This window comes from Camelus dromedarius, chromosome 31 (assembly GCF_036321535.1).
Source record: "Camelus dromedarius isolate mCamDro1 chromosome 31, mCamDro1.pat, whole genome shotgun sequence".
NCBI lineage: Eukaryota > Metazoa > Chordata > Mammalia > Artiodactyla > Camelidae > Camelus > Camelus dromedarius.
The window spans coordinates 13,558,917-13,586,255 of NC_087466.1; the positions used below are offsets into that span (position 1 = coordinate 13,558,917).

A 27,339-nucleotide genomic window follows, 5' to 3' on the forward strand; every position below is an offset into this window, starting at 1 on the left:
AGATTTACCTGCTTTTACTCCTCACTGGATCAATCTTCAGGACGCCCTGGGCCCTTTTAATAAACCCCTCTTCTTATCAATACAACACTTCATTTGGAAAAGAATACACTTTTAACAAGAAAGATGGGACAACTGGTTATCCAAATGGAAAATGATATCAGGACTTGGGCCTGACAGTAATACACAAAATCAGTTAGTAGAACAAAGACTTTGGCGTAAAATGCAGAACTTTAAAAACATCTTCATGACTCAGGAAAGGGAAAGATTTCTTGAACAAGGGATAAAAATACAATCCATAAAGGAAAAAATCGAATAATTTGACATCATTAAAATTAAGCAACTAAAGGATCCTGATTCGAATACAATGTGTGTGTGTGTGTGCGTGTGCGGGCGTGCATATACAAATAAAGTAGAAAAACTGGGGAAACACAGACTCTGACTAGATATTTGACGAGGTTAAGGAACTGTGTATTTTTCTTAGGTATGACAACAGAACGGTAAGCGCGATTTTTAAGAAGGAGCGAGCCTTACCTTTTAGAGTTACACACTGAAATAGCTACACATGAAATGACATCTGGTATTTGCTCCAGGGAGGAGGGGGCGGGTGCGGGTGGAGATGAAACCAAGACTGACCCACGATGCTAACTGTTGAAGCTGCATGTGGGAACGTGGTCTGGTTCACCGCCCTCCTCTCGACTCCCATATATGCTTGAAATTTCCACAACAAAGTTAAAAAAAAAAAAAGAATGCAATAAAAGAATGGAAAACCCTAGCCAAAAACTGAGATAAGATATCTAAAACTTATCTGCTCATAGAGACTAATACACATAATAAAGATACTGCAAATCAGTAAGAAAGACTAACAGCTCAACTGAAAAATAAGCAAAATAATTGAAGCGGCGCTCAATCAAGGGAAACTTGAATGGCCAGTAAATACAAGAAAAGAACCTCAATCTGGGTAGTAACCAGGGAAATGCAAATTAAAACCACAATGAAACGCCATTTGCCATTTACTACATAAGTGCACTTTTAAAGGTCTGGCACTAACACATGTTGGCCAGAATCAAATCTCTCAGCTCCCGGCCTGCTGGTGGGGTGTAAATCAGAACAGCTGCTTTGGAGGCGGTTAAATTCTCCCTCATCAGTTGGCCAGGCCCATACCTCATGGCCCAGCGAGTCCCTACCCACACTCAGATCCAGGGGGAGCGGAACTAGAGGAAGAGATGAGGGACGATGAACAGAGGAGAGGAGAAAGGAGCGCTTCCATCCTCCCACAGAAAAGGTCACTGAAAACACGAGAGGACCTCCCCGTGAGGAGAGCGAGTTGCTTCTTAAAAAATGAAGAGGGTCAGGATGAGGTTCGGCCCTGGGTCCTTGCTGCATTGGGTCGGGTCCCCTTCAGGCATGTCCTGGCTGCTCCTGAGAAGCGGGGCTCACGGCACTGTGTCCTCTGCAGCCAGAGGCGGGGTGGACGTGGGGACACTCACCTCTTGTGTTTCATAATGAGCCCAATGGAGTAGCAGACATCTCTGTGCTTCTCGTGGGAGCGGAGCTTCACCTCCACGCCCACCTCCTCCTTCTTACGCTCAATGTGCTCGAGCGTGTGCTGCACCAGATAGCCCACCGCCCCGTGCTGCCCGGGGTCTAGGGTTTGGATGTGCTGGAGGATGTCAAGCACCTTCAAGACAAGACAGAAAGACTAGGAGATAATATTTTCATTTAGGCCTTTTCTTTTTCCTGGCACGGGATTTAGCCCTACATAACCTGACAAGGACGGCAAGGCGGGCTGGGCTGACGGTCCGAGTCTCCATGACCTCTGTGCCACCCTCTCCCCCAGCTCCCACCCCGTCAGCGCTCTGCGCACCCAGAGTCCACAGACTCGCTTCGCAGGCTAGGGACTGGCCCCGGCGTCCAACTTCAACCAGCGCGGTGGGAGGAGCTATTTAGAAGCACGGGTCACTCAAGTCAGTGTGGGGGGCAGGGGGCTGCCATCTACAAGTACCTTTGGACCAGGTGCCTTCTAGAAGGTTCTAACACTCTTGGTGAGTGTAGGGACTCAATTTTTTTATACACAAAAAGGAAACAACTTTAACCTGCCACTCATGAATTGAGAGGAAAAAGAAACCTAAGCTGCTGCAATCAAGACCAAGATGAAGGGGAGGGTGTAGCTCAAGTGGCAGAGCGCATGCGTAGCTTGCCTGAGGTCCTGGGTTCAATCCCCACTACCTCCTCTGAAAGGAAATAAATAAACCTAATTACCTCCCCACTACCAAAAGGGAAAAAAAGACCAAGAGGACAGGCAGCAGAGCTGCCCCAGGGCTGCAAGAGTGGAGGGGTCACAGAGAGGGCACTGGAACCACTGGAACCTCACAGATCAGGCAGCTTATTTATGATGATGTATTTGAAGAAGGAAGACCTGTGCATCAGGGCTCTGAAATCGTACTGGTCATTTCAATTACGCCAACTCCCACTGGAATTCAGGGTTCAGGTGCACATGGAGACCCCATCCTTGTGGAATCTGTATGACTAGCTGGCAGAAGCAGAACTGTCTGACCCCAAAGTCCTGTTCTCTCTACTGTACCCAGTGCGTCTACAGAGAAATACAAGTTCAAAGACAGCTAACACACAGGGACAGCTAGCTGCTAAGCACCTGCTGTCGCCCAGCGGTTCTCCTCTGGACATGGGACCGCCTCCTACTTACTGACGCTTAGTAGACAGAGCAGCCTGGACTCCAGCCCCAGGTCCGTCAAACTCGCTGTCTACCTCTGAATTAGTTTATTTACTCATCAAATGATGAACACTGCCCTATTTCCTGATACACTGTGAACCTGTAGAAGGGTGGTGAAAACTAATTTTATGCAGTGTAAGACGTTATTTTAAAACCCCACCTTGTCTTCCAGAATGAGACCTGCAGGATCTGAATATTTACTGAATACTTACTCCCCACTGGTCACTGTGCCAAGCCTGTCACATTTTTTTAATTTCATTTAATCCTCCCAACTTGAAGGTCAGCAGTCCAGTCACTGCCAATTTCCAGATGAGGAATCAGGCTTAGTGAAGTAACTGGCCTGAGCTCACAGGGTTATGGAGACACGGAGTGAGGACGTGGACCCAGGGCTGACTCACAGCCCCAGGTCTCAGTTGCCATCACATCAAAGCAGGACTAGGAGTATCTTAATTAACCGCTCTGAAAATTTTCAAATGTAAAAAAATGGACAGGCTCACACAGGCACCTCTCATCTGTGTGGCCCACTGTTGTCTATGGCAACGTAATGTAATAAACTCCTTTCCTATTTTCTCCTTTTTTCAAAAAAAAAGACAGACTGCTATTACCCCAAGCAGCAAACCCAGCTTCACATGGTACCAGCTAGGAGCCAATTCCATCCACTTCCCACCTCTAGCAGTGGCCTTAAAATCCGGGGGACACTAACAACACTGTTCTTTGGAGCTAAAAGCATCAGATTTCACAGTCAGCTTCTTGTGTTCCCCCTCTGAAGTTCCAACGAGTCACTTCTGACAACTCCTGCGCTCGTTTCTACAGACACAGCCTCCCCTCTGTTTCTGGCAGCCCCTCCCCACCAGATAAGTTAAAGAAACGTAACTGGGAATCTTCAAAGCACAAAGGAAGTCTTGAACTCAAGAGTATCAGAGAAGCAGAGAAGATTCGGGGATATTTACCCCGTCCTGCCCCTGGACTTGGAGGAGGGAGAGGGCAGAAACACGGTTGGGCCGGGTGTGCTGCTGAAGGGCATGCTGACAGCTGGGCACCAGGACGGCTCCAGCCCTGTGCCTGGGCCTAGAATCCCAAGAACCCACAACTTTTAGGGTAGAGATCTTGGAACAGGGGGTCTATCATCCACGACTGGCGACCTGCTCTGCAAAGGGCCTGAGAGAAAATATTTCAGGCTTTCCAGGCCGTTCGGTCTCTGACTCAACTACTCCCCTCTGCCACTGTCGCTGGAAAGTAGCCAGGCAGTCGGCAGACAAATGGACTTGGCTGTGTGCTGACAAAATGTGCTTACAAAGCCAGGCGGCTCTGGGCCCACTGGCCGGAGTTTGCAGGCCCTGCTCTCTCCTCCTAACCGCAGGTTCCCCCGCAGAGTTCTCTCTGTAGCTCTCGGCTCCAGCCTTGGGATGTCCACTTGTCTGTGGGCTCTTCTACTCTCGGGGCTTCAGCTACCAGATGCTGATGCTGGGAGCCCCTCCAGATGCTGCAGGATGGCGGCCCCAGGCATACAAATCACACTCAACACACCCCAAACTGAGCGCGGTGTCTCTGACCCCAGAAATCAGGGCGTCCTCTTTGAGTCTCCTCCGTCGTACGTATCTAACAAAGTTCTGTCATTCCTTAATCACTCATTTTAAATAAAAATTTTGTGAGCACCTACTGGATGGCAGGAATTGTGCTGAGAGCAAGGGGAACAGCCCCAGTAAAGGACAGAACAGATGTGGTCCTTGTCCTTAAAGAGCACGGCCTCATGGAGAATGCTCATTAAGCAAGCAGCTGTAATATCCCTGGACAAGTTTTGTGGAAGGGCAAGCAGAGGGCTGGCGCAGCAGAGAACCTGGGGGCAGGGAAAGGGTCTCAGAGGCAAAAGCTTAGGCTGACGTCTTGAAGTCAGAGAACAAAGATGAACAGAGGCCACGGCAGGACAGTGTGGACAGGGAAGCTCAGGCAGGCAGGGCCAGGCCACCAAGAAGCTAGCAGGCCACGGTGAAGAGTATGGGCCTGATCTTCAAGGCACCGAGGGAAACATTCAGAGCAGTGAAGGGACACAAGTGACATTTTATCATGATTACTCTGGCTACAGTGATAGAACAGGCTCGAAGGATCTAAGGAGAAGGAAGGAGACTGCATAGGAGGCTGTGCGATAACCTAGGAGACACAGCCACGGGCAGACGTGCAGTGGACATCCAGACATGCTGGTCTGGAGCCTAGGGTCCCTGTAGGAGAACAAGGATTCACGAGCCGTCCGCCTACGGACGGTAACTGAGGTGAGGAGACCAGGTGAGATCACCAAGGGGAACGTGCAGAGCAGAAAGAAATCTAGAAACTACCCCACAGAGTGGAGCCTGTAAGGGAGAGAGAGAGGAGCCAGCAAGAGCCTGGGAACCAGGGATCAGAGTCAAAGGAACAGAGTGTTCTGAGCGGGGATGACCCAAGTGATCAAGAAAGATAAGGAAAGACAAGCATCCACCAGATTTGGCAGCAAGAATGGTTCGGCAAAGGCCGTTCACGTTCACATGGATGAGGGGTGGGAACACGAGCAGCGAGCAGTCCCAGTCCGCGGGAGGCGAGGTGGGGAGGTGTGGCCGCAGGGGGCAGAGAGATAAGGTGTCGTTGCAGGCAATGCCCAAGGGCAGTCATGACAGTGCTTTTTCTTTTCTTTTTTTTCAAAGATGAGAGAGACCTGAGTATGTTTAATGCTGACAACAGACAGGAGAAACAGGGAGCTGCAGATACGGAAGAAGAAATGAAGGAAAATAAAGGAAAGGCAGGCTGGTTGGATCCAGAACACAAGGATGTCAGGGGGACGTCTGTTCTACTGAAATGTGGAGAACGGAGGGAAGAGGTAACTGGATCAGAATGAGGATGTGGATGCAGGTTTGGCAGCAGGAAGTAGCAAGTGCCTGTCTGCTGGCTTTGGAAACAAGCCGGCTGAGCCCCTAGTCCACAGGCGTGAAGCATGTGGGCAGCTCAGGATCCAAACTGCTGGACGCCTGGTGCCATCACACCTGTGTAGGAGACCTTGCAAATGACTTCACTTCTCTCACTGCCTCAGTTTCATTACTTGTAAAAGGGCAAAAAAACAGTGTCCACCCCAAAGCGCTGGAAGACGGTGCTGGAGAAGCGTCTGCAGCACCGAGCTCTCTCACCTCCGTGCCAGCTCGGGCTGCTCCCGCTGCCGAAGGAGCCTACGTCCCTGTCCTCTGAGACTGTTGCCCAGACTTCCAGGCCCACCACAAACCCTTCCTTAGGAGGAATCTTTCCTAACTGCTTCCGCATCCCCTGGAGTCTCCCTCACTGGGGATCCCAGCGTTCCTCTGCTGTCCCAAGTGTCATTTCCACAGTTAGAGCACAGCTCATTGAAGGAGGGGGTGGCCTCGCACTGGAAAGGGGCCATTTTTTTTTCCTGACCATTTAAGGAGGATACCAGGGTCATTCCCTGGGAGGCAGCACAGGGGCACTGAACTGAGTCAGCCATCAAAGGTAGGGATGCCAGAGCCTCTGCAGATGGTCCTCTGGAAAGAGGATGTCAACCTAACTGCTCCTAAGGCTGACGTGTGATTTAAGTACAGAATTTACTTATAAGGAATCATGATTTGAAAGGATCTCTGTGTTTTACAAACTATCTTGAAATCCCTCAACTAATGTAAAGTAAAAAGTGACAGGAACTAGTTATGTATATCCTGGTATCAAAAATAAATAAAGTAAAATAATGAAAATAAACTGTTCAGCTCTGGACAACAGGGTCTGGGGGTGGGTGGTGACTTCGGTAGCGAGTCTAATTTTCCAGGAGCTCTTCTATGGGGTCACGTGGACGTCCTGGGAGGATACCGGCTGCCCGGGCTACGGACGGCATCTTAAGATAGGAGCCTAGGAGTTTTCCTACTGACGTGTCTTTCCCTAGACCTCTGAAGTTGTGAATAAATGAGACGATGTAAATCTTAGCAATGTCGGGTGGTTGAGACCATGCACTTTCTCAAGGCAGATTTTACTACCCTCTAGTGACGTGGGCTGATTTTACCGTGAGGTTCCTGTGAGAGCTCAGAATTCAATTCTCTCACCAGGCTGTTCTAAACAAACAAAATGGATTATTAACACATTCCCCTGGAGTGGCCAGGGCGTGATGGAAGCGTGCAGCTGCGCCCACGTGTACGGCACAGCTGGACGTGGACATCCGCTGCACCCACAGCAGTGCTGAGCTGGCCGGAAGTGCTTGCTGCTGGCCAAAGGGGACCACCCCAAACCCGAGAAATCCAAGTGGAGTAGTAGCAAAACCCAACATTTTCCAAAGGCATGAGTGGTCCTTAATGCATCCAGCAGCTGGACCTGAACACATCTAAGATTTCCTTTTCAGATGCCACGGAGGAGTGTTTACACGTGGTCAATGTAGCTGTGAGCACAGCTGGAGGATGGACATTTATAGCTAGGCTTCCCCTTGCTGAGAAGGATGACTTAGGGAGAATACCTCTCTGGGCCACTAGTGGGTGAGTGGCAGGGCAGAGGCCTTGTGGCTCCGGGAGTTTAAGGCACTGGCCACAGAGAGAATGGGCAACTCTTGGCAGGATAACCAAGTTTTATGAGAATAAAAGGAGATGAAAAACTAAATTGCTGGGTCAAGACTGGGAGACTTCGAATAAATCTGTGTGTATCCCCCATGTTAACACAGGGATACACTTGTAGGAGCCGCCTTTCAACTAGAATTTCCCTCTCTAAGGCAAGTGCAAAGCATCAAAGTAAAATAATTACCTTCTCTGGCCAGATGCCCAGGTGGAAGTAGAGCCTGGCTTGAAGGAGGAGCAGCTGCACCTGGTCCGGGTACATCGCCAGATACAGGTCCAACGAGTCTCTCAGGAGCTGGTACGACTGGTCGATGCCTTCCCTGGAGGGGAATCAATTCTCGTCTTAACCTCTATGCTTCTGAGCGAAGCCCCTCCTTTCAAGGGCCCATGTTTTAAAAGTAATTGACACAAATCCTACACATTTTCTGCTTCTGATACTTCCTCTCTGTTCAGCAAAGTTACAATGTTCTTAAAAAAAAAAAAACACAAGAAATAAAATCTTACACCCCACTAAGCTAAAATCATAAGCACTTCTGTTATGTGGTCACTTCAGCAACACTGTGCATAACAGAGGACTTAGAGGGCAGTGAGACTGCTCTGTATACTATAATGGTGCGTACAGGTCATTACGTATTTGTCCAAACCCACAAAATGTACACCAAGAGAGAACCCTAACATAAACCATGGACTTTGAGTGATAAGGACATGTCACTGTAGGTTCATCAGCTGTAACAAACGCCTCCCTTTGGTGGAGGACGTTGCCAGTGAGGAAGGCTGTGTGTGTCTCAGAGGCAGGGGGTAAATGGGAACTCTCTGTACTTTATGCTCAGATTTGCTGTGAATCTAAAATTGTTCTAAAAAAATTAAATATATTAAAAACAAATTCTGCCACTGGCAGAAAACTATTACTAAAATGTACAATTTTCTATTGTCCCTATAAGACCAATTTCCTTGGACTCAAAAGCAAGATAGTTTTGTTTGCTTCTTTAAGTGATAGAAAAGTATAAATTAAAAGATGACAAAGCACTTGGACATGAAAACTAATTGTCGTCGGTCTAAAATATTCTTGTTACTGAAGAATGCTTTTAGTATTTATTAAAGAGAACTTGTTCAAGTCCGCTGCAAAGATCTCAAAGGATAGTCACTTAGCATATCTTAAGTCTGGACAGCACTGTGTCACGGAACCATTTCTTCCTGTGGTGGGCAGACAACTGTAGCCTTCCCAACTGTGCACAGCACCGCTGCTTCTCGGCATCACAGGGAGGCTCATTAAATAAAACTCTCTGCAGGGCAACTGGAGCCTCCAGAGACACACACTCCACAGAAGCACTGGACGACCAAGAAAACCTTACCGCTTTCCCAGGCTTAAAAGGTTTCCCACCATTCGCTGCAACACCTTCTTCACGTTCACCACCCCATACAGCGCTGCAGTCACGTGCTGGCCAATCAGGTATTCACATTCTTTCACGGTCAGCTGCTTGCCTTTCCCGAAAGCATCTATGTAAATGTAGTCAAAGATGTCCAGGGTCGCCCTAACCAGAGAGCACATGTAGTTAGCCAAATCTCAGGCTAGAGCTGAACAAGTCAATATTTAAAACTCCCCTAATCAGTAGCTCAAATCAGATGCTGAATGTTAACACAGTGGCATTTCCAGTGAAAATATCAAGGCCTTGTCCAAAGTTTAAAATCTGACCTTTATACCTGCTCTGTTGTGTTGAGACTGCTGTACACTGGCATTTAAGAAACAGCGCTGATTTATGCCATCTAATATAGTTTTTTCTGGAGATTAATCCTAAAAGTCACTACCAGGCGTATCTATCAGAAGTCCAGTGGAGAGAAATATTTATGGACCACCCGAGGTGGCCTGTTACTCCCACAGAGCAGCAATAGTTAGCGTCTGCAGACCCTGGGCCTGGGAGGCACGCGGACAGTGACAGTGCCTGGAACCACAAGTATTCTGGCCTCAGTTCTGTAGACACGCTCGGGTGGTACAGATCTGCTGAGCCCGCCTGTGGCTGAGCTGGGAACCTGCCCCAGACCACAGAGAGCTGTCCTGGCCTCCATCCCACTGCTCCCCTCTGTGGAGCTGCTTTCCATGACCAGCGCTCTCCCACGAGGGGATGGCCCGTGCGCGCGGTGTGGGGTGGCGCTCACACGAAGCAGGTCCTCACCGTGTTACCACACTGAACTCACTTCTGTGAGGACTTCTGAGGGATTGAGGGGGGTCTTTGTTTCAGGGAGAGTTGTGGTTTTCAGCCTGTTGTGAGCAACTGTTTCACTTGCATCTTAAGCCCACTGCAAATCATGTAAGAGATTTTCTCTCGGGCTGCTAAAAAGCCCAGATTTCTTCTGAGTCATATGAATAGCCCACCTTTAGCAAAACAGATATAAATTTTCCAGAAATAAGGAATACTCTTCAGCCCTTTTCTGAGTCTAGGAGAAGGACACAAATGCACACAAATTTACAGGCAAAAATCCTAAATAAAATAAAAGCAAATCAAATACAGCAAATATATTATAAAAATCCACATGATTAAGTTAAATTTGCCTCAAGAATGAAACGGATTCGACCACTAAAAAAAAAAAATCCATTTTAGCACATGCAGACTAAGAGAGAAAAACCGTATCATCCTATCTGTACGCACAGAAAAGAAATTTTGGAAAAAAATCCTAATTAATAAAACTTAGCAAATTAGGAACTTAGCAAGCAGCTTTCACAATCTCATGAAAGGTACGGCCCCCAACAGCACGTCTGAGGTGAAATTTTAGAGTCATACCCAAGGCAGAGTCCCTGCCATCACTGTTTCTATCCACTCTGCACAAAAGGCCCCAGCCAGCAGAGTAAGTAAAAGAAACAAAAACACATTAGGGCTAGAAAAGAAAAGAAGAAACAGAACTGTCCCAGTTCGGACAATATGACTGTCTACACAGAAAAGCTGAAAGAGTCAACCAATTTCTAGCAGTAATAATTTATTCAGTGGAGGCGCTGATGATCAGACCCAGATCTAAGTGTACACCACCACCGTTTAGAAAGCATAATTTAAATGGTCACCATTTACAACAGCAACAAGAAGTTAAAGTACTCAGGAGTAAATCTAACAAGATCTCTAAGAGCTCGATGTAGAAAATGATGAAACCTTTTAAAGAGCATTAAAAACAACTTAAACGTGGAGGGAGACGTGTTTGCAGACAGACACACTCAGCAGTGGCACGCTGGCCACACTCCTCGTGTGAATGCATGAGTCCGAAGGAAGCTCTGGGGCCAGCTAACGTCCGCACAGGGCTTCCAGGGAGCCTGTAAGCAGCTCTAAAGCTACACAGGAACACAAGGCTCAGAGGAGCCAGGGCAATTCTGAGTGGGGGTCCGGCTCTACCACCCACTGGACTAATGACGAATTCACAGTCAGTGTGACGCTACGGTCTTGGTGCAGACACAGAGACCGAGGGCCTGAGGGGCAGAGTCCCAGCGAGGAGGCAGAGGGCCTGCAGTCCAGCTGCTGGCCGAGGGGCTGTGCGCTCTCCCGCACCATCCCCACCTCTTGCCCGCAGGCCAGCCCTTCAGGGGTCTCAGTGCTGGTGTCTGCCAGGGGACGGGGGTGCTAACAAATTATTGCATTGTTTGTCTGGATTGTACTGTATGCGCACTGCAGCCTAAGAAGAGAAAATGCTCCTGCTACCACACACAAATGTGCCCAGCAGTAAGTCACTGGGTAAATAATACGATAATTGGTATTTTAAATGTTCTATATTGTGCAGAAATCCTCAGTGGACTATTATATAAGCATTTAAGAATATTTTATAGATGTTTGGGAAAATTGGTTAGGTTATTCAGGGAGAGGAATGCACTGAAAAAGCAGTTTTCCCATTTAAAATAATGGAAAAGGGGTGTTTGCTATTCAAAAGAGAAACCATCCAGTACATTTTAAGGAACACATTATATTTGGAAAACAAAGGAAGCCTGTACTTACTATTTAAAGAAACATACATATGTAATAAACTATAAAATTTGCATGGAAATAACAAATACCTTCAAACTAACTGGCAGATACCTCTAGAGAGGAGAGGAGGGAGAAAGGGCTAAGTAGGAACACCGAGGAGGCTCACCTTAACACACGTGTTTTATTTCTTCACCTCAGAGGTGGAAAAAGATCAGCATCAGAAATTCCACCAGGTGTGTAAAGCACTAGGTTCTCTCATTTAACCCTCCAAACCACTTTATGAAACACATTAGCCCATTTTACAGAGGAGGAAACTGAGGCTCAGAGGAAGCCGAGGTCTGAACCCAGGCTAACTTCAAAGCTCAGCTACTTTCTGTTATACAGCTCATCACCTCACCAAAGGGTACCACAGCTGGTCATTAGGAAGTAGTTTCAAATAACAGGATGTAATCAAACAGCTTTGTTTCTTTTTTCTCTAGATGGCACTTTAAAAAATATCTTAACCTACATGAGGAACTACTCTTTCAGAAAAGCTAGACTATAGCTAAAAAGGAGTTTCATGTCCAATAGGACACCAGGTTTAAAAAAGAGAACAAAATAGAACTCGCCCTGGTCTACAAAATGCACATCAGTCACCATCCTTCCGTAAAAGGAGCATCTCTGACAACTTGAACATTTGCACACGAATGAAGACCTTGGTTGAAGAACTTGGTTGCCTCGTTCCCTCCCCTCCTCCCTCTCCCTCCCTTCTGTGGGAACGGGGGCTAGGGGAGATTTTATGGAGGATTGGAAAGGAAGTTTCTTCAAGAACTTCCTGTACTGATTTTGCTGTGGAACAAAGGGAGTCTGAGGTTCACATAAGACCTGAACTCTTAGTCCTGTTTTGTAAAATTAAATGTTTCACTCTGAGATAATTGGAGAGTCACATGCAGTTCTAAGAAAGAAGACAGAAAGAATCAGAGAGCCCTTCTCCCACAAGAGATCACTGACATGGATACAGTCAAGAGACAAACCAGCTCCATCACCACCCTGGTCCTCTTTTTACCCTGTTTAGTTACACTTCCTCTCAGCACAGCAGGAGTCAATCCATAGGACAATCACAAGATGTCACAGATGGCTCACCCTTCAGCACCTTGGCACCACCTTAACAAGAAGTGACTGGGGAAGTTGACAGGTTCCAGGGGGACCCCCAACTGCCGGGCAATTGTCAAGTAGAGCAGAGACATGCTGATTGGGATTCCTGTTCTGCGGATCAAAACCTGGAGGAGAAGAAAAGGCTTTAGCTTCACAGAGATGACCCACACCTTCTCATCCCTTCCACACACCTTCTTGACAAGCACCTACTGTCCATCTGCAGGATAGGTTTTGAGCTGAAATGGATAAACATTCTATTTATTTAGATCAGGGCTCTGTGGACTGGAGACCATGGGCCAGATGGGGGGCCACCACCTGTTTTTGGATGGCCTGAGTAAGAAGAGTTTTTTCCTAATGTTTTAAAAAAATTGAAAGAATGCTACTTCATGAAATGTGAAAACTGTATGAAATATAAACATCCACGTCCACATATAAAGTTTACTGGAACACAGCCACACTCCTTTGTTACTGTACGGTCTCGGCCTCCTTTCACACGACAACAGCAGAACCGAGCAGCGAGCACTGAGGGCACAAGGCCTACAGAGCCAGGAGAAATCACTGCCTGGTCCTTCACAGAAGAAGTCTGCAGACTTCTGACTGAGGGCCCGCCTTCTTCCAAGAGGAACTGAAGGCCATTTCAAGGAAAGTGTAGAAGATATGACAAAAGACAATACAAGTCTCATGGAGAGCAACAGGATAGACGTGAAAGTGGAGCCAAGCAGGAAGCAAACAGCAGTTAAGCATCAACAGCGTGGCTGGCCACAGACGTCCTCCCGTCTTCCTAGAGGCCAATGTATAAAGACAGACCTGATTAGCCTCACAGTTCAGTGTTTATAAGACAAACTGATCACACTGAGTCAGAGAAACACCTATTTCTAACCAAGAACTTATCTCAAGGGTTTTCAGACACAGGACGCTCTGTGATAAAGCAGATAAAATCCACAGCGATATCCTCACGGTAGTGGCAACAATGAGTTTCACTGGGCACTGAGAAAAGAACAGATCTAATACTTGCCCTCAAACTGTACTACTTACCAGAGATGAGCTTAACATACATGTATTGTATTTCCTAACATACTCATATTTACCTGATGCATATATAAGTTTAGGGCATTATAGTAATCCATTCGGTTCCCCTTGAACTTCAGCTGGTCGTAAAGGACGTAGTTCATGGCATCCAGCACCTGGCTCTGGAGTTCTATTTCCATTATCATGGAGGACTCACCTGAAACACAGAGACCTACTCTGAGGACACAAGCACAAGTAAGGTTGTGACCCGTGTCCCCAACAGCCCTCAGCATGCAGACCCTGGCAATGTCCCCACAATGCTCCTCAGGTGCTGCCAACCCGGGCTGGAGGAGAGAACATGTACTGGAAGTCTCTTAGATCATCCAGGTGAACATGTGGTTGTCACCCATCCCTTTTCTGAGACACAACGGGAACGCACTGCAGAATTTCCCAAATTAACCAATTACTCTAGGTTTTCTTTTGCAAACACAGGTGGATCCAAAGCAATTCCACACCTGCCTTGAAGGCCAAGCTGGGGTGGCGACTGTTTATGCCCCGGAGGGTTTTGCAAACAAGCTCTACGATGCTGTCAATCTGGGCCTGGATGTCTTTGAGGCTGATGTCGGAGAGAGGATTGCAGTACTGGTCAATATACACTGCACCTGAAAATAAACAAGAATTGCCGAGTAAATTCCTATGTTTACCCTTCTCTTATCAGACTCTTTACGCCATCCCCACCAGATGCGCTTCCAGGCCTGGCTGCTAATATGCTGAGAAGGAGCAACATTCTCACAACAGAGGAGCCTACATTTCATCATTATTATTTTAATAAGCCAAACCTCTCTCAGAGGTCATGGACTCAAAAACCTGTGTGATACACACCATGTTTCCATATTTCTACTACAACGAGAAATAACTGCCATAAAGGAGATCTTTTCGAGCTACTTCTCTCTCCCTTCTCTAATTTTCTTTTAGTTCAAAATCCAACCACTCTAAAAACTTAACATTATAAGACAGCTGTTTGATTTGGGGGGAAAAAAAAGAGCTGAAGGCCCTGAATGACAGATACACCATTTCAACAAATTATTCCTCTCAAAGGTGAGCCAGTAAATGGACTTTGGAGATAACTGGACTTTGAAATTAGATGAGGAGTTACACTCAGGGAACTTGCAGCTAAAAAGCTGTACAGAGCACACGGGAGACTTTATCTCTGGAAAATCACCACTCTTCACCGCCTTAGGTCATTTTTTAACCCGAGACCCAAAGGGCTAACTTGCTCCTCTGGTTATGGGAGGTTTTCACTCGGGAAGCTAGAGAGTCACTTTAAATCCAAGAGTTTCAAACCGCCTCAGGATCTTGACCTCCTACCTACACTGCAATGGGCATCAAGAGACCTGGACCCCAGTCCCAGTTTTGCCACTCGCCAGGGGCTGGCTCCTGGGCCTCCTTGGAAGGAATTTATGCTGCACAAGACGTCTCCGCAGCCCAGTCGACTACTCTTGATTCCTAGGCTTCGTCAATGGCATCAGATAATTCCAGTCACCAAGGATCAAAACTCTGGAGCCAACTTCCACTCACTCAGCTACAAAAAGACCCCAAGTAGCTACCCAACATCCACAGCACTGATCTGGATGGGCTGCTTGACAATGATAATATTACTTTATATTTGAAAGATGAAAGAGAAGTAATCATTTTCACAAATAAAGCCTGTCGAGTTATTCCTGACTGTGGAATAAATGGAAGCTGCTTCTCAACTCCAGGATGCATATGGCAAGATTCCAGGGCGGTAAGGATATTTTATTTTCATGAAGAGGCAGATTCTTCATCTCCTTTAGGATGGTATAGTCAACGAGATCAATGGACAAGAATCTGCACTTGGCATTGTGGAGCATGGTGATCATAAGGACAAGGAACACAAAAAACGTAGTGACTGCTGGAGAAACACCCTGTACACACAGGAAACAGAAAGGATGCAAAAGGGTGCCACCAGCCACTGCTACTATATTAGGTCTGAGGCAGTAAACTCTGCAAGTGTTGCAGGTGTCAGAGAAACTTAGCGAGAGCAAAACCTGAAATGAACTTGGGAGGCGAGCAGGATTTAAGAGGGAACCCTAAGGAAAAAGGGTATCACAAATGAGGAAGTGAAGCCAGGTGCATCTGAAGGGTGCCAGTGAGGACAGCGGCCTGGCTAGAGCAAATGGGACATTTCGGAGAGCAGACGGGAAGGCCCGACCAAATTATGGAGGACGTTGAAAGCAGGCAGAGATTTAATTTAAAAAGGACGTCAGCTGGCCACGTTGCAGGCTCACATGGAGTTGTGAAAAGGCTGTGTTTCAGACTGGGCTGGCACTGTATGTTGACTGACTTGAGGGCCAGAGGGAGTGATGCTCATGAAAACAAGTAGTACTTAGAAAGCTGCTGCCGGGTGGTGACAGCCTGCTCGAGAACAGGGACAGAAGGGACATATGACCAAGGGAAACAATGGAAAGGAAAAAAAAAATCAATGAGCTGGGTAAATCACTGGGAGGAGGAATGAAAGGGAGTGAAGAGCCGTATCTCTGTTTCACAACCACAGTGAATGGAGTGTTTGTGTAATATGCTAAGAATTTAAATGTTTTTGAAAAATGAAGTCCCATTTTGGTCTTGTTCAACTCAGTAGGAAAAGAAAGTTCTTCCCTTCTTCTTGCCTGTCCCCCTGACTTCCCTCCACTCACTTCTCATTGTGGACAAGCAGACTCGCTGACATGCAAGAACACTTTGTCCTCATTAAACTCCAACCAGAGAGGTTAAGGGATTTGCTCGAGGTCACATGGAGACAAAACTGGACACATTTATTTCTAATCTGGAAACGAGGCTTCAAAGCTCAGAAAAACAGGGAATTAACCTTGTTAGCTAAAATATTAGCCTCATGCTTTGAACCGATGGCGCGTCTTTAGAAAACACTGTCTCTTCAGCTGACACAGCTAAAGGTTTTGACAAGATTTTAGCTCTAAACATAGTTGGTCTGCCTACCTAACTGATCAGACAACACAACTCAACCTCCAGAAGCCCACGCAGCATGGTTTACTTCTCCCCTGCTCCTTCATCAGGGACGGTGTCCACTGCTGCCCTTAAGGACAACTTAGCTGCCTTGCAAAGTATCAGTGCTGAAGTCTCACCTTCAAGATACGATTCATAGTCATCGGGCTGCTGAAGAAAAGCCTTAAGATTATTTAAAATCTTCTGTTGTCGTAGGTAATAAAGAATTTTTTTGGCATAGTATTTCCAGGTCAAAGCTTTTCTGGAAAAAGCAAACAATAAGTCAGTAAGAATTAAGATATTAAAGCTTTCAATTATCCCTTTTTTACTCCACACTCATCATGCCACGTTAAGAGGCTACTTAACAGGAAAGGCATAATTGGCTCACGAGCATACAGTACTTATCATCGTGGCACAGTTTAGGACTTGGCATTGGTAACTGCACACTAAATTAGCCATGCAGAAATTCAAGAAACAGTTACCCATTTGGCTTCAGATTTACTAGGAGGAAATGACAGAGAAACCTGAAAAGTTAGGGGAACAGGGTGAGTCTGAGACAGAAGCGAGGGGTTTGGAATCTTTTGCTGGCTGCTCGGCACCTGCCAAGGGTAGCTCAGGCCTCGGGCAGCAGCCTCCCTCCTTCAGCACTTGCTACTATGGTGATCCCACCCAGTCTCAGGGTTTCAGATATCAGCCATACTGATCTATTTTCCAGAACAGGTTTCTCCCCTAAACTCCAGACCTGTATATCCAACTGCTACATCCCATCCCACTTTGGCGTCTGGTGAGAACTTAACCTTCTTCCCCTCGTAGAGCCACGCCCACCTCAAATAAAGCCAACTCCACCATTCCAGCCAGGCCAGACCCTTGGAGTTATCGTTGACTCCTTCCTTTCTCTCATAAGCCACATTCAACCCATCTGCCAATGCTACTAGTCCTATCTTCAAAATGTACCAGAAATGTGAACACATCTCACTAACTCATCTAAACCACCACCCTTTTTTGTCCACATCACAGTAGTTTCCTGCCCCTCAGTCTATGTTCAGCATGGCAGCCAGAGGGCTCCAGCTAACATGTTAAGTCACAGCAAAAAAATCCTCTGCACCAAACTCTCCAACGGTTTTCCACCTTGCTTAAAATAAAAGCCTACACTGAAATGTTGACCTAAAGGGTCCTTTAAATTCTCATCCTGTTACCTGTCTGACCTCAGTTCCTATATCTGACCCCTGCCCCCGAGTCTAGCCACCAGCCAGGCTGGCTTCCTGGCCATTCCTTCCTCACACCTGGCTGGAGGTCACCTTAGGCTTTAGCACTCAGTTCCTCTTGACTGGAACATCCTTTCCCTGGAGATCTGCAATGTGTGCCCTCATCTCCTTGCAGGTTTTGATTGAAGTACCACTTTGAGTAAGGCTTCCTCCCACCGCTCTATTTAAAACTGTGCCCCGTCCCTCACCACTCCCTCACCCTCTTCCCTGATTACTATTTCCCCATAGTACTTCTCAGTTTCTGATCTGGTTTAGCGCCTGTCTTCCCTACTAGAGTGTGAACTCCATGAAGGCAAGGTTTTTAAGTGCTGTTCACTGCTGTACCACCAGGGCCTAGAATGGTGTCTGGCACACAGCAGGTGCACAATAAAGACTTGCTAAGTGGCTGAAATTCTTCACTGGAGCTCCCAGATATACTGCAAGTAGGAGGGAGATGATGATTAACTTTTCTGCCTGGCTTCATGAATAAACAAAGGACTCTCCAATCTTCAGGCAGCAAATGGAAATCACAGAGCTAGGTCTTCCCAGTGTTCTCACCTCAGCTGTAAAGTATGCCAATCCGGAAGATCGCGTGAAACAGCTTACTGAATTATTATAAGGGAAACACCCCTGTGCCCACCACTGAGGCCAACAAACAGCTTTGCAGATACCCCAGGAGCCCTCCATGGGCCTTCTCCTCCCTCCATGACATGATCACAGCCCACACCTCTATGGTCGTCACTACCCTGCTTTTCTCTGCGGTCTTCACAAACGTCATCCCTAAACACTCCAGACGAGTCTGTCAGACGTCCTTCTAAGTCTCTTAGTTTACAGGACCCCCTTCCATCTTTTCTTCCCCTCGTATTTGATTTGTTGAAGAAACCTGGTTGTTTGACCTGTCCACAGTCTGGAATTTGCTGACTGTGTCCAGCTGGTGCAGTTTAACATGCCCTTCTGTCTTCTAAATTCCTGCAGATTGGACGTAGAGGCTTGATCAGATTCAGACTCCTCTTAACTGGCAAGACTGCTCATAGGCGGTGGTGAGCTCTTCCATATGGAGGCAATCAGGCCTTGGTTGCCTTTTTGTGATGCAAGCAGTCACTGCTACTCAAAGGCCCAGGTCCGTTAGTTCATCACAGGTCATAGAGCGAGGATATGCTAATTCAACCACGCCTTTTCATTTATCAGCTAGAATACTTCTACAAAGAGTAATTCCCCCTCATCTACTATCTGGTCCCCCAATGGCACAGTATACAGTAAAGGCAGGATAAGTGCTCACTTCTTTCCTTTTATCATTTTCCAAAATAATTATCTGGGTTCTTATTATCCTCTAAAGGTGACCAATTAGTTGTTAAGTATTATTATGAACTCACGGAGCTAAACATTTCTGATGTGTTTCAACTCATTCTAGTTACTATCCATACTGATGCTCAAATCAACACATCTCTGGCCAAAGGAAGCCTCTTCACATTGGCCCCTGAATACTTCTGACGTTAAATACTGTTACTTTTCCTGCTATCTGGTTCCAGGTTTCCAAGATGCTTCCACGGTCCTCTTTTACATTTCTTGTTCTGGACCTAGAATCAGCCATTCCTCCAAAACCCCTGGCTTCCTGTAATGGGGGGCAGTATGGAGACTGCAATCTAGGTGCTAGGGATGATCATTTCTACTAGGCTGGTTATTGTTTTTAGACCTTTCCAGTGGGCAGAGACAGTATGCCTGGTGTATAAGTGTGTGTACATACACACACACACAGACCTAAATGTCTAAATTTAAATAATACAAAATATCTCATGAGTTCACACTGACACATCTAATTCCAATTCAGAACTATACAGTTTTTACCTTCTTCTCTTTTATGTCTATATCTTTTTTGTTCCAGGAGAATCCCACTTCTTCAGGATACCAGAGATGAATCAAAATATCACATAGGGGAGGGGGGTACAACTCAGTGGTAGAGTGCCTGCCTAGCATGCATGAGGTCCTGGGTTCAATCCCCAGTATCTCCATCAAAAATAAATAAATAAAACCTAATTACCCCTCAAATAAAATTTTTTTAAAGAATATTACATAATCACTCATTTGCTTTATTCCACATCCTGCTCTCTTTCATACACACACCTCTGCCTCAGAAAAACAAGACCAATATTTTCATCAATTTGATGATTCCTGAAAACAGCTAAATATTTTGCTCAGGTTCTCCCAGATTCTCTGCTTTTTTGGGGGGGACAGTTGTACTGTATCTACATTGTCAGGGTTCACGGCCATCACATACAATAGAGGAAGAACCCTGTCAACTGTCATTTGGATTTAATCCTACAATACGTATTTAATGCTCACCACTAGTCCTTTTATCAGTCTCTCTGGTTACTTCAGTTGTTTGAAGCTCATTTCTAGCACATTTCTCAGGAACGGGTCAAAAGTCCCTGAGTTCTTCCAAGTGGGTAAGTTTCTCCGCAGCCCTTATACCTGGAAGTCAGTTTGGCTGGATATAAAAATCCTTGGCTGACATTTTCCATCTCTGAGTTTCTTAAACATGTTCCTCTTTTTCCCTCTGGCACAGAGCATTGCTCTTGAAGTCTGACGATATTCTGGTTTTCTCATAAGTCACTTCATCTTTTCTACTTGGACGCACAAAGGACTTTTCTGTTTTTAAAATCCAGTAGTTTGACTGAAATATGTCTCAGTGCTGGTCATTCTGGGTCAATTTTCTCAGGTGCAGTGTATACCCTTTCAATATGTTGCTTCAAATCTTTGTGGTACGATGTACTCTTTTTTAAGACCACAAAGAACACTATAAATGCAAATTGTTTTCAAGTATCCAGATATTGGTGCTTTAGCATCTACAGAACTACCATTCCTCCTTCTTACTTTTCCATATCCAAACAACAGCATTTGCCAGGAATGACTCACAGAGAGGATCCGCATGAAAACGAGCACCTCAAAACATTTACAAATATTCTGTCAAATACTCTGAGAATATTCTGTCATTAAAAAGCAACCGTTTTAGGTTCAAAATAAGTGGCAGGCCAAAGAGCAAAATATTTATGATAATTATGTCTAAAAAGACATACATTTTTACTGGTTGTCCATATTTAGTCTTTTTTGGCCAATCTGGTAAGTACAAAAGCAACATTTCAATGAAGAGTGCATTTAAAGCTTTTTTTACTTGACTGCCAGCCACTTAAGAGTTGCTCCTCTGGGACTGTCATCCTCCTGTACTCTGTACAGTTTTCAATTTCTTCTTGGAAATTTTAAGGATTCTATTGACTTTGTTAGTGTCTTTGGTCATACAAGTCCTTTTTTATTGCAAAATCATTTGTCTTTACTTTTGTATCGCCTCTGCATCATCAGTCTTAGTTAAGGAGGCATCCCTAGGCTGTACATGAAGTCTCCTATTTTCCTGAAGCATTTTCATTGTGATAATCTTAAAATTCAGGTTGTTTAATCTCTTGGAATTTAATTTCTGCATATGATGCAAGTTTTATTCTTTTCAGTTATGTGCAATACCATTCATTAAGGAATTCATCTTTTCCTCTCTGAGTTTAAATATATTAAATTATCCTTTATGCTAGGACATGTTTTTTAATTATCCTTACCACTGACATAGCAATTTTTATTTAAATACTATATTGCTTTGATATCAGGTAGCTTTATTATATGTTCTAATAGCTAGTGATGCAAGTTTCCCATTGTAATTATTTTTAAATTGTTTTCTCTGGCTCTTCTTGTGAATTTACTCTTCTGTATATATTTTAAAACAATACTATCCATTTAAAACACACAAAGCTCTCCCCTCCCAAAACTCTTGTTGGATCCTAATTGGAATGGCACTAAGTTTATGTATTAATTTTGGAAGAACTGACATTTTTGTGATGGCAAGTCTTCTTATTCAAGGACACGCCATCTCTGAAGTTTTTCAAATAACATTCTGTAGTCTGACCTCGGCAACCCATTCCCAGAAATCCATTCCTTAGACATGAAAGCACTAGAAACATCACCTTCCACATAACACAAAATGAAGGAAGTGGTTACCCATCAATAGGGGGATAGTTAAATAAATCATGGCGTATACTACGAATCAGTACGCAGCTATAAACAAACGTGAATTGGATTTTTACCAGTTGATTACGATAGATTTCCACAACGTTGAATGAGGAAAACAAAGATATAGAAAAGTACCTATTATAGGATCACAATTTTGTAACGCTCCCCCTCCACCCCCATATATATCATATTAGCATGGAAACATACAACCTAGGTTGTCATCATAAATTACAGGAGCAGGGGCAGGGAAGGCCAGTGCAAATGGGGGGAGAAGGGAGGAAGAGAAAAAGAACATGAATGAGAAAAATACAAAGTCTGCACTAAACATCAAACCAAATCCATAACCAATAAACCCAGTGTGTATGATACGTTTATGTATTTAAAAGTCTATGTGTACCTACGTTAAAAAAAACACAGGTCGACTTTTATTTTTAAGGCTGCACAATACTGACTATTAGATCACACTTCAATTCATTTATAGATAAACCAAAATAGAAACGGAAAAATGACCTCTGCATCAGAACTCATCCAAGGCCTAGAATAGTGTCACATCTTACCTCCCCCCACAGTTGTTCCACTGATAGACATTTCTCTCTCCTAAACCTCCTTAAAAACAACAAGAAAAATGTCTTACGTCTTGTTTGTGAGACATTTCACAATGAGCTCCCTTAAGGAAAATGTTAAAACTAACATTCTTATCTTCCATCACTAGTAAAGTTCCCAGCATTTTTAGAGCAGAAAATCTTTTCGTAGGTAAGTTAGGCTCGAAGCCAAGTCCTCTTTCAGGTAAACTGGAAATTAAGCTTCACAGCAGAAAATATGAAGCACAAAAAAAATTTAAGCAACAACCAAGAAATAATGGATTCTTCTTGATTGGGAGAGATAAAAGAAAGGTTCATCCAAATGTGTATAATATTAATGGTCAAAGTAAGATTATTTCTTACCAAAATTCAGGAATTATATAAAAAAAAATCATCCATTAAATTAAGACATGGCCCAGAAATTTTTTTTTTTAATTCAATTCAGGACAGGCCAATCTGGCAGTGGTAGGTGAAGTGACAAGAAAGGATAATTTGTATTACCCAAATGAAATAACAGATACAAGTGCCCAGAGCACAGTATTTGACCCATAGGAAGACTAAATACTAATTCTCCAGAAGAATTTTTGCACCATTTCTTTATCAACTGTCTTGGTGTATTTATCTTATATACACAGAATTTTTCAAAAATACAACTACAGCAAAATGAATGTATCATGAAAATGTCTGGAAACACACATCCCATAGTTCAGCCACGTACAAAATTACAGCAATTAATTCTGGGGTTATTATTAAAACCAACCAACCAACCAACAAATCCTTGCTAAAATGACGACTTACCTTCCTTCCATGTTAAGGATACACACCAGTTCATCCTCGAAAAATATCTCTGGTCCCTCAAGATTCTCAATGTCACTAAAACCATTACAGGGGACCTACGAAGAAGACACATACAAACAGGCCTCAGTAACGAGCAATGGTGTCATCGTCACTCTCACGCACAAACCTGAGTTGCAAACAAAGCTGCTCATTTTTGTGGAAATGGTAACACCTATCCCACACCAACTCGCACCACCGACCATGGGTGGAAAACTAATACACGAAGTGACAATGATTTCTTCAGATCATGTTGTTAGTTGTGAATTAAATATATTTTCATAGACTGGGATTTCTGAAAGCAATAACTTTAAGAGTTCTAATGTGAAGAAAAATAGCTCTGAAACAAGGACCAGAAATACAAGATGGTCACAATTCACAATAACGACTCCATACAGTCTGTGCTGCACTCGACTAGGCGCAGAGGCCCGGAGAGAGAGGTCCGGTGCTTGACGGGATCCCTCAGCCCATTGGGCGTGTTTTCTCCTCTGTAAACTGAGGTGGTGGTACAATGAGAAGTAAGATCCCCTCAGTTTAAAATTCTATTACTCCTCCCACTTTTCTTTTTAAAGTAGCCAGGAAATTTCATGTCAATCTGTGTGCATGCTGAGAACACAGGAATACAAGGGTCCTGAGCCAAAGAAATCATTCACTCACAGATCAGTCTCAAGTATATTCCTATTATGTTCAAAGTCCTTGGCATACTTCTAATTAAGCAGAGGTACAGGGAAAGACGGAGCGGAGGGAAAAACACAACAATTCATTATTATTAGACAAAGGCACAGGCTATTAAAAACACACACAAAACCAGCTGGACTATAAGTAGAGATTGCAAACTAGTAACCCATGTCCAAGTGCATCCAACATATCTAGCACCCAAATATATGGGTATGCAAACACGTTTAAACCAGTACTGAAAATCTGTGATTATGAATGCTCTTAGCCAGGGCATGGCTTATCCAAGGTAGGACACAAACTTTGTCCATTTGAACATTAACATTTATTTAGAAATGAATTACACTAGGGAATATCAAGTTTTATTCTCTATAAGGGAATAAGTTCAAATTTGTTCAAAGTTCAAATTTTCCCTTTCTAAACTTGAAAAGTCTTGAAAACATTTCAATTGTGCGAACTCCCTTAACTAACAGTAATTAAAATTAGAAAATGGGAATTAATCTCCATGAAATCAGATAGTAAAATAAATCAACCTGGCTCCATTTCTAGACCTCGAATCAGAAATAAACTTAAGGGGGAGGGCATAGTTCAAGGGGTAGAGTTCACGCTTAGCATGGATGGGGTCCTGGGTTCAATCCCAGTATCTCCTCTAAAAATAAATAAATAAACAAACCTAATTACCTTCTCCCCTCAACAAAAAACAAAATAATTTTTAAAAAATTAAAGAAATTTAAAAAAAGAAATAAACTTAAAATATTAGTGGGACTATTTTCCACACTAAGAAAGATTTACAAAAACTTAAGAATCTGGACCTCACACAGAAACTTCTGTGAGAGACACTTTGTGGAAAGGAAACAGACAAACACACACATTTCAGCAGTATTTAAAAAAGGAAAAAAAAAAACTTTTCAGGGATAATGAACACAAGACAATGTAATTGAAGGAGTAATAATTCTGATGTACAGACAGCTTTTAATCCTGTTACCTTAACAAATAATGCACTTCACTACTGGTTAGAACCTGCAAAGCCAAAGAGAGGAAGCATATTAATTTTGTCAACCCTTCTGGGAAAAGAACTGGGTGAAATTTGCAGCGTTCCATCACTGATGATTCCCCCCCCCCCCCACTCCATCATGTGGAGGCTGCAAAAAATGTTTAACCCACTTAAAGAGAAATAATGCTGGTCTCGATTCCCTGCACATTGTGCTGTGGGTCCCTCCCTCTCCCTCCCCCTTTCCTCTCTCTGGCTTTAGAAAAAGTAAAGCTGGCAGGGACAAATGGCTTCATGTTGTTGGATAAGAGGAAAAGGACACAATGACTCTTGCAGCCATCTAAGTGAGTAAGGGATTGTGAGAGCATTGAAAAGGGAGACAGCAGAAAGAGCTGGATGAGCTCATGCCTAGAGACCCAGACACATACACCACTACCAGGCAAACGCTTAGAGCTCCACCAACAGATCCTTACGTGTTCTGAAAAGAACCTCTTTGAGAATGAGGCTACAATCTTCCGGGCTTCTAACCCAGCTTTTTGCCGAACTTTATACTCCTCCAACCAATTGACGTAGTCGGTGGGGCTGTAGTGTTTCATAAGGGAAGGCCACCTACAAGGAGAGAAACACCCCCTCAGCTTAACAGACTCAAAGGCAGACAGACACGAATCAAAGGCAGCCTTGGAAAACTAGGAAAGCAGTTGCGTTCAGTGGTCAGCGGTCCTGGCGATGGACCTAGTTCAAATCTCCACCCGGCACGCAGGCACTCGCTCCCGGTGTGACCTTGGCGTAGCAACATGAATACTGTGTTTCCACTCCCCATTTATAAAATGGGGCCAGTTGTAGCAACAACAGTCACAGTGATGACAATCACAGTGAACATTAATTGTGCGCCTCCTAACAGCGGGGCCCTGAGAACTGCTCCCTACACATCATCTCATCTAATAATCGCAGTAAAAGGTAGGTCTAATTCTAATCATCACCGCTTAAAGTCGATGAATGAGGCTAAAAAAGGGAAGTCGCTACCCCCAAGGTCATATGGCGAGTACGCCAGGACCAGATTTTATCCCGAGTCCCACACCGAAATCTGTGCTCTCAGCCTACAGCCAGGGGATGGTGCGCCCGCTTCCTCAAAGGGCTGTTAGGATCACTGCATCACCGGGTCGGTGTAAACATTTTAGCACAGAGTCGGGCACAAAAGAAGCGCGCAGAATGCATCAGCCGTGATACTACGGTCGTCATCCTTTATGGAAGGCCTGGCTGCCCGCCGCTTCCCGATGCGCAATTTGGGCACCGGCGGGTCCGCGCGGCGTGGACCGAGGGGCCGGCGGCCTGGAGGCCTTTGTCTGTCTGTCCGCGGGAAGGGTCCGGGGGTGGGACCCGGGGGTGGGCTCCGCCCGCGGGGAGGGAGGCAGCGGCTCAGGGCGGCCGGGCCGGGGACCCGGGGGGCGCAGAGCGGGGGCGCGGGCGGCCGGGGCGGCTGGCTCACCTCACCCGGAACTGCTCCTTCCACACCTTCCCGCTACTCTGGCACAGCTCGCGCAGCCGCCGGCAGGTGCTGGAGACGCGGCCGATGTCGGCGGCCGTCAGCGAGCCGCTGCACAGGATGTACTCCAGCACCTCGCCGGGTAGGTTAACGAGGCAGCTGAGGCCGGTCGCCTCGGGCGCGGCCTCCTCCGCCTGCGCCGGCACCACCTCCATCGCGCTGTCGACCGCTGCTGCCGCCATCTTGTCCGCGTACCTGAGGCCGCCGCGCGCGCGCGCGCGCCAGGGAACCACTTCGCCCCGCCCACCCGCCTCGAGGGGCGGGCGCCAGGGTCGCCCCGCCCACGCCCATGACCACACCTCCCCGCTCCCAGCTGCTCCCGATGGCTGCGCCGCCGCGGCCAAGGGAAAGAAATGCGGTTTGGAAAACAAATGCTCGGTGGGCCCCGGAGCTGTGAATGGACAATAATAGTAGTATCCATCTTTTTTCTGTATGCTGAATGCTTCCTGTGCATGAGCTCATCAGACCTTCCCAATAACCCTATGAACTGTTATTCTCCCCAAGTTACAGATGGGGTAACTGAGGTTCAGGGAGATGAGTGGACATGTTGAGAGTCCCTTGTCCTAGATTCTAATCCAGATCGGCTTGACTTCTGCTGCACTGTGCTCTGAACCGGTATGCTGTAATATTACCAAACTTAATATACTTGTGTTGGTGTTGTGCCAAGCACTTTACATATGTTCTTCAAGGACTCCTCATTTGAGCTTTCTATGTTAGGTGCTATATTTATACTCATTCTACAGATAAGGACAACAAGGCTCAGAAAGGTGGGAGTCATTGGTTCAAAGTCAGAGACAAAAAGTAACAGAGCCTGGACAGAATCCTCCAAACAGGAGTTCCCACTCAACTGTGGGTGGGCATGCTCTTTCTCCTGTGCCTGCACCTACTAATTTTTTTTTAACTCAGTTTAGTGTCAAGCTTTGCACTGTGTGCTTTGAGGATATAGAGGTGAATAAGACAGTGTCCTTGCCTCTTTGGAGCTCAAAGTCCAATGGGGGTGGGGGTGGGGAGACATAGAGTTACAAAATAATCTGTTGTC

The 27,339-nt window shown here is 45.4% G+C and overlaps 1 protein-coding gene across 2 annotated transcripts in view; it reads right to left on the reverse strand.

Moving 5' to 3' along the window:
* FBXO21 (F-box protein 21) overlaps positions 1 to 26,506 on the reverse strand; it is a 38,787-nt gene extending 12,281 nt beyond the window's left edge. Inside the window, exons 1-10 of one of the 2 annotated variants that reach the window (XM_031442838.2) lie at positions 26,244 to 26,506; positions 25,231 to 25,366; positions 23,056 to 23,150; positions 16,526 to 16,647; positions 13,883 to 14,029; positions 13,448 to 13,584; positions 12,348 to 12,484; positions 8,640 to 8,819; positions 7,475 to 7,607; positions 1,488 to 1,678 (exon numbers count right to left, since the gene is read on the reverse strand). In XM_031442838.2, the coding sequence (XP_031298698.1) occupies positions 1,488 to 1,678; positions 7,475 to 7,607; positions 8,640 to 8,819; positions 12,348 to 12,484; positions 13,448 to 13,584; positions 13,883 to 14,029; positions 16,526 to 16,647; positions 23,056 to 23,150; positions 25,231 to 25,366; positions 26,244 to 26,482 (1,517 nt within the window). In that variant the 5' untranslated portion in view covers positions 26,483 to 26,506. Of the gene's footprint in view, positions 1 to 1,487; positions 1,700 to 7,474; positions 7,608 to 8,639; positions 8,820 to 12,347; positions 12,485 to 13,447; positions 13,585 to 13,882; positions 14,030 to 16,525; positions 16,648 to 23,055; positions 23,151 to 25,230; positions 25,367 to 26,243 lie in introns of both variants that reach the window. The other variant, XM_031442836.2, reaches the window with a different exon arrangement.
* Positions 26,507 to 27,339: the final 833 nt, after the last annotated feature.